Raw genomic sequence first — 19,752 nt, 5'->3', positions numbered from 1 at the left:
CACTTCCACATCCTCTTCCAAACACCTGTCAAAGCAATACGCATGTTATGTTTTTAATCTTTCCTCATAAACCAGCTACTTCAACCATTTTTGTTGCTGTTCTTTGAATTCTCCCAAATTAGCCTTTCTTTCAGACATCCAGGTGTCAAGAATTGACAAGCCCACAGCCAAACTGCAGCATACTGACACCTACAAGCACCAGGTTTCCATGCATCTCCCCAAATCATACTTTTCAACACCTTTCTCTCTGCTATGGCAGTGGCACAGTTAATTGGCTATCCACAATCATAATCCTGGCTCCTTGGATATACCGACTTTACAGCTTTCTGCACTAAAAAACTGTTTCAGTTGTTGCTTCCCTTAGCCTTCAGCAATACAAGTTTCTGCAGATTCTCATTTCTTGTCCATATTTCCAAACTCCTTTTTCCCCCCCCTCAAATATCTGCAAATTTGAAACAAAATCAAATGAGTCCAGAGATTCCTCCTAACTGCATCCCAGCTACCATTTCACATAATGGCCCTCTTAAACACTGAAGCCACATCTTAAAAACAAGTAGCTTTTTTCATCCCCAACTAATCTTCCCAGAAAGATGTTCCAAGCAAGGTACTGAGGAAAGGGTTGTCTGTATGCCTCCCTTCCAGACGTTTTTCATTAAAGCTAAAAAAAAAAATAAAATGTTTTGGACATGAAATGCCTTTAATTTTAATTTTTTAGAAAAGAAATCAAGATGCTTACTGCACAGTTTTCAAGGTCAGTGCCACTTTTTTGTTGGTTTTGATCTTGCAGTTGTAGTTGAGAAAAAACAGCAACATAAATTAAGTCTTTTCCCTGTGGTTTTGCAACATAGTACTAACAACCCAACAAGCGAGCAATAGGGAAACATTCCCAAGTCCCAGAGCAGACTCCCTGCTGCGTTTTTTCAGCAAAGATAATAGTCAATAGGAATTTAGCTGTAATTTTGCTCTGAATTAGTACAGCCAAACGAGAAGCCACAAGTCATCCTGGGCAAGTACAAAAGTAGACTTTTCTTTCTCTTTTCGTGCTCCTTGTAAGCAACAGCATCCACTTACAGCCACGAGGAGCAAACCAGCTGAATAGAAACAGAACTGCAAAGCACAGAGGCACAAGGAAGAGATAAGTTTCGCATTCAGAAAGCTCGGGCTTAAAAATAGTGCCCAAGCTCATTTCTGCCAGGCCTGTTATTTTAGGGAGTCATGTCTGAGCGGTGTCTTCCAGCTGCCAGCAGGGCGAGCCAGCTGTGCACCCTGAGGGCAGGGCTGTGGCACAGCGCCCTCGCACATCTGGAACCCTCCTGCAGCTGCCAGCTCCCGCCTCGCTGGAGAGCTGTTGTCATCAATTTGATAACCATGGGCAGGAGCCTCCCAGGGAGTCTCTGCTTCAGCTCCCTCAGGGGTGCTGGGAAGGAAGGGGGCAAGCAGACATGCACGCATCGGTCTGTAGAGGCGAGGGGGGAAATGCTTTCGGACCAGAGGAAGGGCAGATGGAGTGCAGCCAGCCAGAATGGACATCCCTAGCTGAGCCCTCAGCCCCCACAGCACTTAACCAGGAAGCACAGGAGGCAGAGCTGTACATAGGCAGGGTCGGTTTGGTTTTCTTTTCTTCTTTTTTTAATAAACACTCATGCTTTGTGCCTGTTCTCTGAAAATACAGCTTACCAGCCTGCCCCAAACACCACACTAGTCCCAACCCTGAACTACACGCACAGAGGAGGAAGGGAAGGGAGCTGCAGTGCAGGAGCTCCAGCAAGACATACCATCAGTGCTGATGACTAGGCCAGTTACACCCGCGATGAGAAAGACAGATGTTTTGCAGAAAGTCAGCTGCTGCCTCATGTTATGAGGTATGAAAGCAGACAGTTTAGACATCATATTTTCCTCAGTCATTTCTTTTGCTAGGCAGGACAGATCCAAGAAAGCCAGGTATCTGTTCACTAGAAACAATGACCTCCTTAGTCTTGGTTCCCCCTGAAGATCTCATCCTGTCCATACTATCACAAGCATTCCCCAAAGGCAATAGTCACATTGCTGCTTCTGATGCAAGAAGGGCTGGAGGAGCAGATCAGCTCTTTACTGCTCCTCAGTTTTGGTTCTACACATACACAAATCTCTTCTGTGGGTACTGGAAGCTCTAGAAGTGAGAATACATGTTTTTCAGATAACCCACACAAAATCAAACCAGAGGCAAGTGGCTTACTGAGGTTGACAGAAGAACCTATAGGAAACTGTACAAAAAAAGCAGCTTTGAGATAAGATCCCCTTGTACATGAAATTTGCTGCAGGACTACAGGGGTGAAGGAAGAGACACCTGCTTGGTATTCAGGGCTTGGGTGGAGTTTTTTGTTTGTTTGTTGGGTTGGTTTTTTTTTTGTTGGCTGTCTTTTCCAGGTTTTAGGTCTACAACTCCTCCTCCAAGCTAGTCACACAGGCTACTATGCAGGGTGGTCTCTTCTCACACCCACAGTTTCAGGGTTAGCCACAAAAATAACACAGGTAGTAGCCAATCCTTATAGATATGAGGTTGCACAAAGGCAAACAGTCTTGAAACAAACAGTATAGGCTCTTAGGTGGCCGTATCGTATGACAGAAGAACAAACAGGTAAGGTGCCCAGAATTTTATCAGGGAAGTCCTGAACAAAATTATGGGTGCATGAACAAACCACAAGTCCAACATACAACTCTGCACATCACGTGTGCTGCACAGAAGGAAGATGTACACACAGAACAAGGATTTGTTCAGGACGACTGGAATTTAGTCCAGTTTTCCTTCTCCCATTTCAGTAAATCCAAACCAGAACTGAAAAAAAACCAAAACAAACACACAAACCCCCCCAAAAAAAACCCCCACGCCAAAAACCAAACCAAACCCCCAAACAAAAAGAACCCAAAAGCATTGCTTCTGTGAAACCATGGTCATCAGAAACAATAGTTTTCTAATTAAAGAGAAAAAAAAAACCCACAACAAAAAACCATCAGCAAACCCAAGTGGCCTCAGTTGCTTAGTGTCATCTCCCCTTAATGAGGACATGAAAAACTCGTGGATCAGACTACTGCCTAGCAATGCAGTATCTAGACCTGAGCAAGACAGTGCCTTGGGTCCAAGACTGCCACGGAGCCACAGCACAGCTCTGGCTGGAAGGGGCTCAGGTGGTCTCTAGCCCAGCCTCCTGCCCAAGCAGGGTCAGTGCCAAGCTCAGCTAGGTTACTCAGGGCTTTATCCACTCACGTCTTAAAATCTTTCAAGGATGGAGATGGCACAGTGTCTTTGGGCAGCCTGTCCCAGTGCTCAGCTATCCTTACAGCAAAGTCATTTTTCCTTACCAGTCTGAACCTCTCTCACTTCAGTTGATGTCTATTTTCCTGTCACACGGCAGTGCAAAGAACTTGGCCCTTTTTCCACTCTTTTCTACAGACCTTTGCATCCCAGCATCCAAACTTTGGAGAAGGAAAACTAAACAGGATACTCTAAATCTCAGCAGTTTAAAATGCTCTCCTTGCTTCATAAGCCACCATATGTTTAAAAGCATTTTGCCACAGCTGAAGACCCTGCTCACATCCAAAATCAGGGGCAGCAGTCAGCTTCGGTGCAGAACAAGGACACATGAACCTTCCCCCTCGCTACTGGAGATTAGCCCATCTCACACAAGGGAGCATACACCTTACCTCTGCACCCAACCTCCATTCCAGCAAGAGCTGGGAGATGAGTGCCCCAGGGTGTCACCAAACAGCCAGGGCTTGCCCTGCAGGAGAGCTCACCCAGCACATACAGCTCCAGGTGAGCCACTAAAGCGTATCAGCAATATTGGGTTTTGCCCTTATGCTACGGGGGAGGAAGCCTCCACCAACACCAACTCACTTCCCTCCTGCATCTCTGCTCGGGACACATCAGACTTCGCAAGGAAGGAGGCCTGAAGCTCCCTGTGCCACATGCTCGCCCGAAGCTCCCCAAGAGGGTATCAGAACAGCCTGGTCTGAATTTCTCACCCCATATGACTAACAGATTGTGTGAAAGGACAAAGTCAGCCCCAGCACAGCTGCAGAGGAATGTTTTTCCTTGGCAGAGAGGCAAGAGATGAAGTGAGTGTCACATTTTTCCATTAGATTTTTGCTTGTCACCACAGCAGAGCCGGATCACATACAGAAGATTGAAAGCTGGTTAACAACAGATAGCAAAAAAAAAAAAAAAGTAGTTTCCAAGACACAGTGAAGGCACAGAAAGGTCACTGGCACTATTAAGCTACATGTTTGGATGGATGGCAGTTATAGGGACAGCTCTAGTAATTCAGGTCTATCCCATTTAACCAACTTTTCCTTATTTTCTCACATTGCCTTCTCTGCTTCCCAACTTCCTTATGAGAGGGAGCACTCATCATTTGAGAGAGCATTTATATCCTTCCTGCGTGCATTTAGCACTGATGTAACTCAATACAGTGACTCTCTTTTCTGCAGTCACAAGCTATGTTTGACAACTCACAGACAGGGAGAGTAACAGTCCCTGGTACAAAGAACTCAGCATCTCAGACTAGAGACAGCAGACACGATGCCCAACTCTGCTATGCCTTATTAAATCTCATCATTTTTGACCCATTGTCTTTACTGCCCATTACTCGCTTAAGTGAGGTGAAAGGGTAACACCAGTAAAAATGTGGCCCTAAGCCAAGCTTGGTTTTTGCACACTGTTTCTGTCACTTTATACAAGACAAAAAATTTAGCATCCAAGACAGCCTCCGCTTTTCACCAACGCTTAGCATCATGGAGGGGTGGGGGGGGGACCATCAACTAAATCCAACATCAGCACTTCTTTGAGCCTCAGGTTCATCCATTTCTCTGCTACACATCCACACTCCTCTCAAATAACCCTTTTTCCTATTGATCCTCGAACAACTGCCTCGTCCAGGTAATCCCCTTTCTTTCCAGTGACACCCAACTAATAGTCCACTGGTATCAAATAAGTACACACATACAACAGGATTACATCTAAGCACAACCCATAAATCTACCCAGACTATTCCCACTGCACATTCCTTTAGCCCAAAATGCAGTTCCGCCACCCCTACCCACCCTCTCACGTCAGCGCCAGTACCTGGGCTGCTACAGGGTAAGATGCGTCAGGGAACTGATACCACTAAAAGCTAATTTCTTGCTGGAAAGTAATTTTTCAAATGGATGAGGTCCCAGACAGCTGCCACAACAGCCTACGGTTACATCCAGGTGCAGAACCGCACTGTCAGGTCCTGTCACCCAGAAAAAACACAGCCAAAGTGCATGCAGATAGCATGATTTCTCATCCATATGATTTAGAGAGATGAGTAGGGAGCAACAGCAGAAATGAGTGGGCCCTCCCTGGAAAACCAGGTGCAGAGCTCTACTGTGAGACCCCCTCCTTGGGGACTCACCCAGAACCCATTTTCCTTAGAAAAAGGAGAGCTGCACTAGGGAGTCGGAAGAGTTAAAGGATGGACCTTGTAAGCTCAGGGTAGGCAGCCAATACAGCTTGTGAAAAATGCCACCAAGCTAGGTTATTCACCCTATCTGACTGGCTATCAATAATCGCTGAAGTCTCACCCACAAAACAATCCTTCACCAAAAGGAAGAGAAGCAGCCTAAGACAGAGAAAACAGATGATGGAAGTTTAAAGCAAGTATTACCAAGTGACTGGAAAACAGCTTTTGGGAATGCAGGGAGGAAGGAATACAGACAGCACCGAAGGACAGCAGGGCCCGATAACTGATATTTGGACACAGCACAAAAAGGCAGCATTTATCCATGACTGCAAAACCAGCGTGATAACTTGCCTGGTCAGAGACAGAGAGCTACTTTCAAAGGACCACCTCTTCGCTTTCAAAGCGCCAACCAAGTATCTCAGAGGCACTTCGGTAGCTGAGGCAGAGAGAAAACGAGCCCACAGTGACACAGACCACACAGCTCTTTGGGGGGATGAGTAGCTGGCAAGATGCAGCAGGAGCCAGGTGCCTCAGCCCTTACTCAGAGCCCCGGGTAGGTCTCCAGCCCCTGCAGGAGCAGGGCCACGGGAGCCGCGCTGCTGACCAGGTGCCCGCTCACAAGGAGGGCATCCCCCTGCTCCTGCCGTAACAAAGCTGAGCACATCCATTCTAGCTTAGCTCTGCAAAGCAGCCTATTAAGGGAAGCACACAAACCCCCCCAGCCCAGGGGCACCGCCTTGTGTCACCACTGCACCGTACTGCTGCGCACAGTGGCTCCTAAGGTGCTGAAACAATTTTATTCTGCAATAGTTACATCCCTCCCACATCTGTCAGACGGCTTGGACATAAAGTGGCTTTGGCAGGTGGTGGTATAGGTGACAACCACACAGCAAGAAGCAGAGTTAGGTAAGAGATTGCCAGAGCTGGCAGTACATTGGTCAAAGGCCTATTCACTTTATTTTTATATTTATTTTATACTTGTCTTTATTTTATTTGTCACAGCTAGCACAAAGATGATCTGATCTCACAGCATACAAGAAAAAGTATGAAGGCAAACTTGCAGGGGAGGAGAAATACAGCATATATTCACTGCTGCAGCTGAAGTCTGCACCAGAAAGCAAGAGGGACACAAAAATATCAAATCAAACTGTACATCCACAGCTGGAATCTGCAGCTAGTCAGATCAGCCTCCTCCACAGACACAGAAAATCCTAAAAAGTGAGACTGCTTTAGCAAAAAACCGGTCACCCCCTCCCTCAGGGTAGCAGAAACTTACTTGACGCCCAGCTACGAAAGACCCCAAAGAAGGAACATTTTACAGTGTGAACAAAGACCTGCAAAGACCACAAGCTCCCCCCCATCCCTGCAGATAAATTCAACAACTCCAGACACAGGAAAACCCTGTCTGGTAACACCGTGAATGAAATTGCTTTACTCCAGCTATCGTGCATGACCTGCTCCATGCTTAACGACAACTGGCCTTCCAAAGTAAGGAAACATTTACAGAGGACAGTGCAGATCAGTCATGTCTATCAGGGGCGAAAAAAAAAAAGTATTTTTGTACATTAAATGCTGGCTCATTCTTATCTACCATACTCCAAAGTGAGTCCCAGGATGGACTAACATTTTTTCCAGCTCCCGTCCTCGCTGCAGATCAAGCACTTCACTAAGCAGTTACAGGCAGTCCAAATGAAACCAGCCAGCAACTCAATACCCTCATTTTTCTAATTTTAACTGTCAGAAAATGTGAGGGTAAAGTTTCAAAGTATCACACTCGTGTTTATCTCAGCTTTTAGAGGAACTGTAGATCATTTAGACCCATTACAAGTACCTGACATGTCCCTTGGCAAACAGGAGGGGTTTTCTTTTTTAACTTTGGAAAGAAACAGAGGGAAGGAGAAGGGAATGGCTTTCAGTGCAAGGCACTGAATACAACTAGGTCTGCTGTTCAGCAGTTGTGACACTGATTTTTTTTTTTTAAATATGGAAAAAAATCATATTCTCATTCTCAAAATTTAACACTACTGCTTTGTACAAAGTCTGTATCCAGCTATTTAAAAAAATCTCACTTTCGTATTCCCCCTCTTTACTGGAGGATTTTGGCAAAATCCTTAGAAGTATTGATTTTACAAATATTTCACCTGAAGTTAGACATCTGGTCCTCCATATGCAGGTGTATAGAAAAGAAAGAATGAGAGATTTCAGCTTTCTTGTTAATGGGCAACAGGCCAAACCCCACTTTCAAACAGATCAAGCACACGCACACCCCCCAAAATAAAAAAAAATTTAAAAAATGGAACAAACTATATTAACACCAGATTTTACAGAGGGCTACATACAGCCACCACAAAATAAGATGCAGCTAGCTCCACATCCATACATGCTGTGGTAACTGCAACTTTAATTAAATACATACAGATTGTAAAAATCAAGCACTGTCATCCATTTAAATGAACTATTACCACTGCAATATCCCAAAAACTAGAGGCAATCCCCGGCAGCTTGTTTAGAGGCAGCATTTCTGCAGAAGTCATCAGAGCACAAAGTAACAGCCACATTCATTTTTGTGGCAGAGGAAATGAGTCACAGCAAGCTCCTGGTGAGGTTCAGAGGCTTGTAATAAGCAATTTTTATCTGAGGAAAGAAGGCCGGCTCAAAGTTTCCCCAGCTTGTCCTAGGTGACGATAACAACCCTGAACTCTGGCAACACTGAACACTAACCTTCAGGGGTGGATCACTTTGGTTTTGCTCTCGCAGGGAGACAGCAATTTGGCAGCCGAGGCCTGGGTCACCTCCTCTGCTCATGCCAACCTACACTGCACCCATATTCCAGGGTTGAGCTGCCCACAGCATCACCAGCTACATGGCAACAGGCTTGCTGAGCTCAAACACCGCTCAGACAATGGCATCAGCAATGTGATATTTAAGGCATTTCAATTTTTTCAGATGAGCTTCAAGTTCAATAATCAGGCCCTTTAAAGAATAAACAATTTGGGCTACTTAGCATTTGAAGTATCTTCCGGTTAACTACTCATCATTAAGACACTCAAGACAGTGTCCTAATTTTAGTTCTAAATATTTACCTAGCTGCTGCCTCCTCATACCTGTACGGCAGGTGCAGTTCTACATCTGCCATGCCAATATCAGTCATACTTACATTCAGCTGCATTTTGCCACCATCTGGAAGCAGCAGTCAGCAGCTAATGTGTTAAAATAACCATGAAAATGGGAGGGGAGGGTGGAGGAAAGAGACTGCCTCCTCAATATTAAATAAGGAGTTTTTAAATGTCAAAGGCTCATAAGAACCATCTGCCTTTCAGCTGCCATCCAGCAATGGGACAGGTAGTTGGCATTTCACAGTGCGTTTGTCAACAGACTTCTCCATCTGCATCAGAGCTGGCATTTGTCACTGAAGACACCATCCCAGCTGGGCCGCGTACAGCCGCGGATCAACTCCAACGGAGACCCACGGCCACAAGCAGAGCTCTCCTGCCTGTTACAGGATGTAAGAGCGGTGGCACAAAGGTGAAGAGTTTGTGACCTGGCCGTACTTCTGCTCCGTTTGGGTGGGGGCAGGCTCTGCACTTCCTTTCTGCTCAAACGCCAAGAAAAAGCATATTATAATAATAATAATACCTTGCACAATGCTAGCGTACAGTATTACTGGCACACACTCATAACAAGCTACAGGGCATATGAAGATTATACGCAGACACGTCACTTATGCCATGAACGCATCTCTGGAAAACCTTTCAGTCTTTTCTTAGACAGGAAACTAATCTGCTCTAGAAAAATAACCACTATAAAGCTCGCTGGCATCCAGGTGATTACCATAAGCAGTGAAAACTTTAACGAGCCACCTCAAGGACTGCTGCCTGCCAATGCCAGGGCTGAGCTCCTCGAGGTCCCACTTTCTCCCAGCACAGCCGATGACATCACCGACAGCACCTGAGCAAGCTCCTCATGCTGCTTCAGGCAGTGGTGAAGTCATCAGCTGTTAAAGAGAAATGTAAATCCCTGGGGGGCTGGATTTCAGTCCTGGTAATTAAGGCAGGCTGGAACAGTTTAAAATAGAGGTCAAGTTTTTGAGTGTATGCATACTTTCACACTTGTCTACTAGCTTCAAATCAACCAGACCCAACAACAGCCTTTGTGGTCATAAAAAGGTTAAAATTTAACTTAAAATACACAAAAGGCAGCTGGCACAGAATTCCCACCCTCTCCTGTCTGCACACACAGATCCAGCTGCTGAAGGACAGAGATCCTTCTTCCTGCTTATGAGCTCTCTCCCCTCAATCATCATCCTCATCACCATTGTCTCTCCCCTGCCCCTCACCAGCCCGGCTCACGCTCCCAGGGCTGCCTGACCATCAGAAGGTCACTCAGAAGTTTTCCTGAACTCAGACTTGCACATCCAGCTACGGGACACCTCAGGAGCATGCAAAGAGCAGAAGATGCCACAGGGCATGTGTTCCTCAGCCTTGAGGATGACAGCACAGGTGGTGGGCACTCACACAGAGTGTAGGAGGGTTTCCTCATCACCTCAGTCTTTTCAGAAACACCGTGCAATAAGTTTACAAACACAGCAAAGCCAGCTGAGTCAAATCAGTCCTCCCCAACGGAAAGCATAAGCCAGGAGAACAGATGTTTCATCCAGAGGATTTTGTTTGCTTGTTTTGTTTTCAAAAATGATTCTATGAAGCTTTGGCCAGACGTAAATGGAGAACTTGTGTTTCATGATATCAAGCACAGTATTTGCCTCCACACAGCAGGATGCACTTTGCAAAAGAAAAAGTTCACACAGAGACATGTGAACACCCCCCCCCCCCGCCGAGAATGATAATTTCAGAAAACTTCCCTTTTTTTTCCTTTAAGAGATCCTAATATACCACTACACCCACTTTATCAATAGCATTTTGTTGCTTTTAATTTTTTACTGATAGTTTCTTTTGGAAGAATTCAAAAAATAACAAAAAAGATAAACCGATTTCAAACTTTTTATTTGATTTTAAGGTGGTCTAAAGTCTTAAACTTCTAAAATATGCAAACAAACAAAACCCCACACAAACAAATCAATGGTAGAATGTTATTCCCAAAGAGGGGGTCACAGCCCAAGGTTTTGCAGATCCAGCTATGCACTGCCTTTTGGAAAACACACATCATCGTAGCATTTGAAACTTAAAATCCCCAATAAAATTTGAAAACAGCAGAGGGAAAAGCACCACATTACTACCTACCAGACAGCCAGGATGTTTTGTTTGTCAAGTTACAATTAAAACCAAGTCCCAGGCTCCTTGAAATGGGGCAGAAAACACGCATATCTGGGTCACTACAGCCACAAGCTCTAGCCCAAGCACAAGGGCACTTGAGAATATGAGAAAACAAAAGTTAAGAGTGGCAACTCCATTCTCATCACAAGGATCCAAACAAAGTAGAAGGAAGTATCCCAGCACAACTATAAAATCCTAGCAGGAGCATTCTCTGAAGAGCCTCTCGTTTCATTCACAACGTTCCTCTTGTTAAAGAAAAAAAATACAAGAAAACAGCTGTTTTAAGGAAGAGCTTTCCATTGTTAAGTGTTTCTGCTGGCTCGTTAAAAAAAAAAAAAAAAGCCACCATAACATATGATCACTTTTCCCCAGATCTACCAGAAGATAGACATTGCGCAAGAAGGCCCAATAATTTTCAGAGACAAAGAAGCCAAACAATGTTTAAAGACAGTCAGGTGTGCAGCAGGCTTGCTTCCTGCCAAAATGAGGTTTGGAGCTTGTGACGGACACGATCCCGGATCAGTAAGGCCACTGCCTACCGCACACAACAAGTAAGATTTTCCTTGTTTGCCTTTCAAGACTAACACCAAGATCTCCACACAGCACCAGCACGCTGCCTCGCCGCGTGTCGTGCTGTGGGATCACCACTGCTCCCACAAGAAGCGGCTGGTCCCTCTCTGAGGGGGGACTGCACTTGCACATCACTCTCCGAGGTGCAAGAAAGAAACACAGAGCGCCCGCTGGCATCTGCCAAGCCACTCTGCCACGTCCTAGTTGCTACCACCATATTAAACGGGGTCTGCGTTCGAGCACGTGCTCATCAACTACACCGTGCTTTGCACAAACAGTGGACTAGAGGAGTCTTCCGTTCACACTGTCCTGAAGTGGTACAGCTCACTTCCACTTAGGATTGGCACCTATGCAGCTTTATGAAGTTGTATCTCTATGCAGATTGATAAACAACAGAGCAGAAATAAGATGCATTTCCTTGGGATTGTCCTAAATAGGCATTTTGCACAAACAAAAACATGGGGATTACAGTCAAAAATAAAAAATCATCATCAAAGCTTCATGTGCTGGCCCTCAAAGCCACTCCAGCAAGGATTTCAGCAACATCTCTAAACGGCCGCTCATAGCACGCCTACGGGACAGCCAACTTTTCTGACACCACACGACGGCCAACGACCAGGCTCGGAGCGCAGGGGAAAGCGAGCCGCTTGGTTCGTGACGTCTGTCCCCGGCTGCTGGGACAAACCTGGACCTTCTGTCATTTCCTTCCTGCGCTGGGGCAGACCGGGGAGCGGGACGGGGCCGAGGGAAGCGTTTTGGAGGAGGAGATGTGGCTGGCGACTCTTGAGGGGACCCCCGGGAGAAGCTGGCAGCGCTGAGGGGGAAGAGGGAGCCCGGTCGGGAGGAGGGCTGCCCCCGCTGGGGAAGCGGCGAGGCCCCGGCTGGGCTCCCGGCCTGCGCTGAGGGGCGGGCAGAGGGGCGCGGGACCCCGACTGCCAGGAGCCGCCAACGGCTGCGCCCGGCCGCCGAGGGGAGGAAGTTGTGACACCCCAAGTTGTGACGGGGCGAGCCACGGCCACAACGCCTGCCCGGGGGCACCTCACTGCCCCGGGGGGAGCCAGGCCCGGTGAGACGGGAGTCCCCGGAGAGGCGGCGGGCGCGCACCTGTTGGCCGAAGGCCTACGGCCACGACACCTCTACCCGCCTGGCACCGACCCCGCGCCCGCTGGGACACCCCTGCCCCTTGGGGAGGCCGAGGGCGCCAGGCACGACTCTTGCCACGTCCCCCGAAACGCGGCCGCCCACCGGGGACGTCCCGGCCATCCCACTCCCGCCCTCCCGGGGGCTCCGGCCTGGCACTGGCCCCCAGGAGCCCCCCCACGGCTGCGCTCCCGCCGCTCCTCACCGTTTGGCACAGCAGGGTGTCAGGGTCGGCGGGCTCGCACAGCTCGCTCAGCTTGCGGTCCCAGTGCAGCAGCGGCGGCTGCTCCCCGCCGCTCTCGCACACCTCCATAGCGGCCGCAAGCAACGGGGCACCCCCGCCGGCCGATCCACCGCACCCCTGCCTGCCCCCTGCCCACCCGCGGCGGCCGGCTCACGCCGCGCCGCTCGCTCCCATGGGCCGCGGAGCCGCTCTCCTTCCACTCTCCGCCCCGCTACCGGGCCCGGCACCGCGCTGAGGCTGAGGCCGCGTCCCCGCCGCCACCGCCGGGACTGTGCGGGCACCGGGGCGGGCGGGTCACCCCCGCCAGCTGCGCACCGCGCCCCCACCGCCTCGCGGCCGCGCCGCGCCCCGCCCCGCCCCCGCTTAGGCTACACCCCCGCCGCCGAGACCACCAATCGGGGGCGAGGAGCGCGGCCGGCCGGCGGACCGCGTCCCAATCGGCGCTCGGCCTCCGCACGACTCCAGCTGTGGAATGTGGGCGGGGACTCCCCCGGCGCGTCACGGCGGCCAATGGAGCGACGGGGGCGCCGGGAGCGACGGGCGCGCCAGCCAACGCAGCAGCGACAAGACTGCAGCCGCCGCGCGCCGCCCCGCCCCCGCCGCGTCGGGTGTGTGAGGGCAGGGGGGGGGCTGCGGGCCGGGACTGCAGCCGGGAATCGGCCGGGCGCGCAGCGGCGCCTGCCGGGCCGGGCCGCTGCCCGCCGCGGGGCCGCCTGCCGGGAGGGCACCGCGGGGGCTCCCGGGGATGGTGCGATCCCCGCCGGACCCTCCCCTGGTGCCCGCGGCCCCTTCCCCAGCGGTTTGGCTGGGTCCTCCAGCATCCCCGCCGCGGTGCCCGGCCCCCCCCGCCACGGTCACCGCACCGGGCTGAGGCAGATCAAGGGGTTCCCTGCCCGCGGGAGCGGCGGTGGGAGACGGAGGAGACCGGCCGTGCTTCAGTCAGAAGGGGAGCGGCAAGGGGGAACCGGCCGGGGCAGCCCCCAGCCCCTCACCCCCGGCGCCGCTGGTTCAAATACAGTTCAGCGGGGTTGCGGGTTGAAGTTACCGGTCACCTGGTGTTGCGATTTGGTTAAAAGGGAAGCATGACAATTGGAAAACGCTCATGATTTGACGTGACCGAGCACAGCTGACCTGCTTATTAAAGCCGTGTCAGAAGGTACCTTGTAAAAAAGCAGCTGCTTTCGGATAAACTGCACTTTAAAACTCTGTGCAGCCGAGACATTCGCAGCAAGGAGCGCGGATGGCTGATACTGTTCCCGGAGTGCTAATCAACCAGCAATAAAAATAATCCCAGTCAATGGGAAATTCTGATATTTTAAGGCTTGCTTTCATGTCAAGCCTGGGACAACGCTGACATTTCATTGTTCTTTAAAAATGAAAGATGCCAAATCTTTAAAATTCGAGAGACTGGACATTCTTCAGTGCTTTAATTTCAGCTCCTGGAACTCAATCAAGGCATTGATTGAGGTCAGTCGTAGGTCAGTTCAACGCTAATTGGCATTTCCACGCTGCGTTGTGCGTGAATCGTAACTGGATTTCCCGATAAGTTTTCTCTCTCTTCTGCGGGTCAGATGTCCCATTTAGACTTCATCTCGTGTGGCAAACCACTTTCATTCTCTCACAGAGCATCGGCTCGTGCAGCGTAAGCGATACAGCCCTCGCTAAGGAGAGCCTAGACTAGCCCTCCAAGGAAACAGTCGTAAGGGCTTCCCATCACCCATTGTGCCCATCAGGCACAACAGAAACGAAGAGAGGAAAAATAATGGTGACTTTTTGGGGGTTGACCCTTTAAGATTTATTAATCTTTTTGACTTGATAAAAAAAAATAAATTAAAAGAGCATAACAAAAGCTGTATTGTTTGGTGAAGAATATGAAAGGAAAATCCTTAACTGCCCCAACCAAAGATCTCCTGCAAAGATGAGTTACTTTAAGTTTTTGTGAAACAAGTCAGTCCAGTATACGCCCTCAGCAGCACAGAAAACATCTAAAGCCAAATTAATAGTGCCTGAATTGCTACCTACCACTTTGGCAAGCCCGACCGGAGGTACAAACGGCTTGTGCCCTGGCCCTGTCAGGCACTGTTGTCAAAGCAATTAGATTGTGCCAGTCCGGAGATGCAGATCAAGAAACTTGTAAAGGTCAGTTCCTTAACCAGAAACCTCCGTGTTTTCATTGGATGTATTCTTACTTTCAAAGCTTTTGTGGCTTTGTGATAATCCATTTAACAAAAGGCTCTCCATCGCTCTGTTGGCTGACATTAGATCCTTCTAAAATTACTGCTGTGACTAGAGAATTTCTTTGGACTGGGGCACTAAATTAATGTTTTGCCCATGTGAGAAGCCTAAAGGGAGAGCCATGTTTGCCTCGTAAGACAAGAAGACAAAAACCACCTTAAAAGAAGAAAAAAGGTGCTGACTGCGTGACTGCAACTTCATTTGCTGCATGTGCTGGGGATGAGGGCCTCATAAGGACTGATATTTGACCAAGGGTACTGGACTGAACTTTCTCTTCCTAGCACATTTCTCAGGAAGAAATACTTATTTAGGAAACAAGTTGCACAGTGTGTACTTCTGTCACGCCCCTTGGGTAAAGTGCTGACAGGAAATCAGGCACCCTGGATAAGCAGAGCGCTGCTTTTCCCAATGGTTTCCACTCTTCCTGCATCATGTAAAAACGTCCCTCTCCCCTCTGCGCTTCCCCAGGGCTCTGCTGTAACATTGGCACTGAGGCACAGCTGCTGCTGCAGTACACACTGCTGCTGAGAACTCATAAGCATCTTGGAAGATTTCTTTGGCCGCTGAAATATTTTGATACACAGAGACTATCTGCTTCTGGAGCTATTCACTAATACAAAATATTGTTGAGGGATATTAGTCATTTAATGTAAATAAGTAGGTTTTAATTAGAATAAATTACTTAGGAATATAATAGAGTGTGATTTGTGCTGTCTGCATAGCTTTACTTAGCATGAGTGGCTAGATTTGCTGAAGCCTTTAGGCCGTGATACAGTTATTTTTCTCAGTAATTTTCCTAGTAGTTTTCCTAACAGCTAGTACAGTGCTGTGTTTAGTCTTTTAGTATGGCAAAGTATTTTGATATCACACTAATGTCTCGGTAGTGTTTTTCCCAAGTCTGGCACTCTTCAGTTCTCCACGTTCCACCAGCAAGGGCAGGTGCACAAGGAGTATAAAACAGAAGATAAGGAGGCTCCAACCTTCAGGGAAAACTGCGGAAACTGCAAATCAACAAGATAAGAGCCTGCCTGCCTGGACACAGAAGAAGAATCCAATTAGATGTTAGAAGACCCCAGATCAAAAATCATCATTGAACTAAAGGACTCGTGGACAGCGCATGAAGCGCGGGTGTATGGCACCCAAGGGTGTAATTGCCCTGGGATTTCTTTGTTCTGGGTCCCTCTCTTTGGAGGCGCCCGGTCCAGGCTGATCCTGCTGCTGCACCTTTCAATTAAATTAATTATTTTACAAAATCCAACACCTGAGACTCTGCTGCAGGAAATCTAAGGTCAAGCCTGAAGAGGGAGGAAGCGCACCCAAGAATAACTCTGTGTGTGTGTGTGTGTGCGCGACACCATGAATGGTGTGTGAATGCTTGGGCAGCAGCTCCTCCTTTAACAACATGATACTGGTAACAAGTAATTAGACACTGGTAACTGGGCATCCTGTTCCTGCCATATTATTAAAATTAGTGTTCAGGGCTACATCTCATTTTTGAGCTTCAATGTTCCTAAAACGACTCCCGGAGACTCTGTAAGGAAATATGACCAACTGACCCTCCACAGGGGCAGCGAACAGCATACAGACCACACCAAAGTTTTTGTGCTGCAGCACCAGTTATTCTTGGGAAAAGAAATCTGTATTAACAAATTTCTGCTAAAAATAGGCAGCATGTACAGGGCACCAAGAAAGAAGAGGCAAAAGTGGAGGAAATTAATCCCTTCCAGAGAATATTAATTATTGAGTGTCCTGAGACAACACATGGGATAGCACTCTAACGTGTCACGCATTGCTGCTCACAAACTGACACTGCACCAGAAATCAAGCACTGTGGAAAGCACCACAAAACTAGCAAGAACATTATACAGACACAACTATCCTCCTAACTTTTTCCTATATTGCTTGAAGGATTTTAAGTTGTAGATTTCAATAGTTACTAGCATGCTGAAAATCAAGGCTGTTTTTCTGTGTTTCGTAACTTTCCTCTTAGAGCAGCTTTAGTAGTATTTTTAAGTTCCAACTCATCTAAATCTGAGAGCATTTTAGTTTCCCCTTTTGTGTAAGACCATTTCCTCACCACAGACTTCTGAACTGGGTTGAACGAACTCTCCAGCACAGAGGGACAGTGCAAAAATTGACTGACAGTCTACAAGATAAAAAAGTGGAGGGTTATTGTCTGCAGAGACAGGGCTGAGGGGAGGAGGTGAGAGCTCAGCTTTCTTTTACTGAGCATTCTGTCACCTTTCTGCAAGGAGCAGAAAACCCACGCAGAAAAAACATATAGAAAACCCACACAGAAAACCAAACTAGCTAAGAAAGAGGAGGCTGTTAAGGTAGAGCTCCAAACACCACTTTAAAAATCAAAGCAAAAAGCTAGCAATAATACAAGCTCAATAAGTCACAAGCCTGGCAAAGGAAAGGTGCTCTCTTTTCCTTGCAGATCCAGGTTACAGAAACCACGACTCCTGCGACCGCATCATTACTCAGTTCTCGATCAGGTCAGTTGCACAAAGGCTCATTAAATATTTACAGGTGACATTTTTCTGACTTGTGACAAGCAGGATCAAGATAACCATCCATTTTCTACAGCCATTCTGTTCAAATAAGTTTGAAAAGTCAACCAGCAAGAAAAAAGCAAATAGCAACAGAGCCTACAGGATAACAATTGCTAGGTTTTTGACCAACTACAAATGAAAAATCTTACCCCTTGAAAGCCAAAGAAAATGGCCACAGTTAGAGAAGGTTTCTTCAACAAACTTAGCACCACTTACAGAGTACAGGGCACAAACTTCAGGACTAAGAACACAAAGAATGACCAAGTGATTAATTTCTAATCACAGCAGTTGCTGGAGGCTGTTCTGAAATGGCAAAGTATGGTAATGAACTGATGTTTTATCTGGGACATAAAACAACAAGCAGAAGAAAGAAATCTCACACACACTAACATGCATTTCCCACAAGAGGATGTCTCCGTAGAAACCCTGTGAAAGTTGATTTCTTTGTGTGTCATATGCAAACACATTACTTGCACTACCCAGTACCTGCTAATGCGCTAACAAAGCAAATTTCTTGTGTAAATGAGATCCAAATCACACTGCTGTGTGGAGAAGCTCAGCATCACTGAGATAAAACAGCCACCAAGCCCTAGTTTCTATGTACAGACACACTCAACTACTTGGCAAAAAGGCTTCCACCCCAGAAATTTTAGAGTTAAAAATAGAAGGTGTGCTTGAGCATAGTGAAGTTTTCTTCCCACAATCCTGGCATTAGATTCCTTTTCTGACATGTACACTCGTGAAAGAAGTGGGATCGCCAGTACTGGAGACAGCCTACTACTAAACCCACATAATTGGTACACTGACAGAAACACAAGTTCCCTTCACCAGAATATTCCTACCCCCTGTACTCAGGGACTTCTCAAAGCACTAATTCAGCTTTCTTGACTTGCAGTTCACGGCCTGGCCTTTTACCAGGCTCCCACAGGCACTGTGGTTCTTCACAACAGAGCTGGGACAGGGCTCAAACACATACCCCTGCTTTGGGCAGAGCACCGCACAGTCACCAGGATGCAAGTCTTTTGGCTAGGGTAGAACCCAGCCAGGTACCTGCTGATAACAAGCTCTAGTAATTCTGTACCACTCAAAGCTCTCAGTCATTCTTAATTCATCCTGTTACTCTGTCCGCAGAAATTATGAGTCATGAAACAGAAGAGGCTTCAGCCAAAGAAATCAAGTCCCACTTCACTGCAACAGCCCTCTCATTACCCTCCGCCTTACGCGGGGTTGGAGGAATCGTGTCTGTGTTTCCAAATACAGGTCATGCTTCAATTAAAGTTAAAAAATGTTCTTCGCTGTGTGACACAGGCACAATGCCCGGGGTCTTCCTGAAACCAGAGCACTACAGCCACAAAAACAAGCACAGAAGAAAAGGGTTTCCTACACCTTACACCAGTCTGACAGAAATAACTGAGTGGCATTGAGCCACACTGCAGACCAGAACAGCTGTCTCAGGGCTGTTAAGAAATACTCCAAATACTTGGTTAAAAGGCTTTGTCATTTTAAGAAATCATTTCTATTTTTTATCTCTTCCAATCTATCTCCATACATACATAAAATAAATTCCTTGTTAAGGTCAAACACTTCTAAATGTCCAGGTTGATGCAAGCAGTCAGGGTTTGCCTAATCCAGTTTACACAAGAGGTTAACGCAGACAAGGAAAAGCTGAATGCCATTTACCAAGGGACAGCATGGAATAACACTCATTGCCTTGTTATAAACAGGGTATCACTGTATTTAACTCAGTAAATACCACTTCCATTCTTTAAGATTTCCTCACAGAACAAGGACCTGGCCATAAAAACCCCCCAAACCCAGATGTTGTAGGAATGCTGATTTCACACCTGATTTTCTCATAACCGAAATTACTTCGTTATAGATTAACTTTGGCTCAGAGCAGCAAAGCAGATGTAAGAAGTGAACGCACAACATACATCTGCCCCTGGTTATATTGCTAACACAGAATCGTTTGTGAAAATCTACCCTAATGCAAAACTGCAATGAAGACTCAAGATACTGCACTGCTTTTCAAACAATCTGTTCTCAAAGTAGGTATGTGTTGTATTTATAGCAGGTCAATCTTTAAAAGTGTACTAGCAACTTTAAATACAACTGGAAAAGCAAGAAAAGTTGAAGTTCTTGAGCAAATATTTTTCTTTGTTGGCACCTAATCCTACACCTCGTGCTAGCTCAGCTCTGTCCCCATCCCGAGCCGGGGACAGGGATTAGCACGAGCCATTCAGCAGCTGCCGAGAGGAGTTCTGGCCCCTCCACAT

General features: G+C 47.5%; 1 protein-coding gene across 2 annotated transcripts in view; it reads right to left on the bottom strand.

Annotated features, from left to right (window-relative positions):
* CREB3L2 (cAMP responsive element binding protein 3 like 2) overlaps positions 1-13,011 on the bottom strand; it is a 76,902-nt gene extending 63,891 nt beyond the window's left edge. The window contains exon 1 of one of the 2 annotated variants that reach the window (XM_075755676.1): positions 12,648-13,011. In XM_075755676.1, coding sequence (XP_075611791.1) covers positions 12,648-12,755 — 108 coding nt within the window. In that variant the 5' untranslated portion in view covers positions 12,756-13,011. The remainder of the gene's footprint in view (positions 1-12,647) is intronic. The other variant, XM_075755682.1, reaches the window with a different exon arrangement.
* Positions 13,012-19,752: the final 6,741 nt, after the last annotated feature.

The sequence above is a fragment of the Balearica regulorum genome, chromosome 1 (genome assembly GCF_011004875.1).
Source record: "Balearica regulorum gibbericeps isolate bBalReg1 chromosome 1, bBalReg1.pri, whole genome shotgun sequence".
Taxonomy (NCBI): domain Eukaryota; kingdom Metazoa; phylum Chordata; class Aves; order Gruiformes; family Gruidae; genus Balearica; species Balearica regulorum.
The sequence above is the reverse complement of the archived record's forward strand: the minus strand, read 5'-3'. Positions and strand labels throughout refer to the sequence as shown.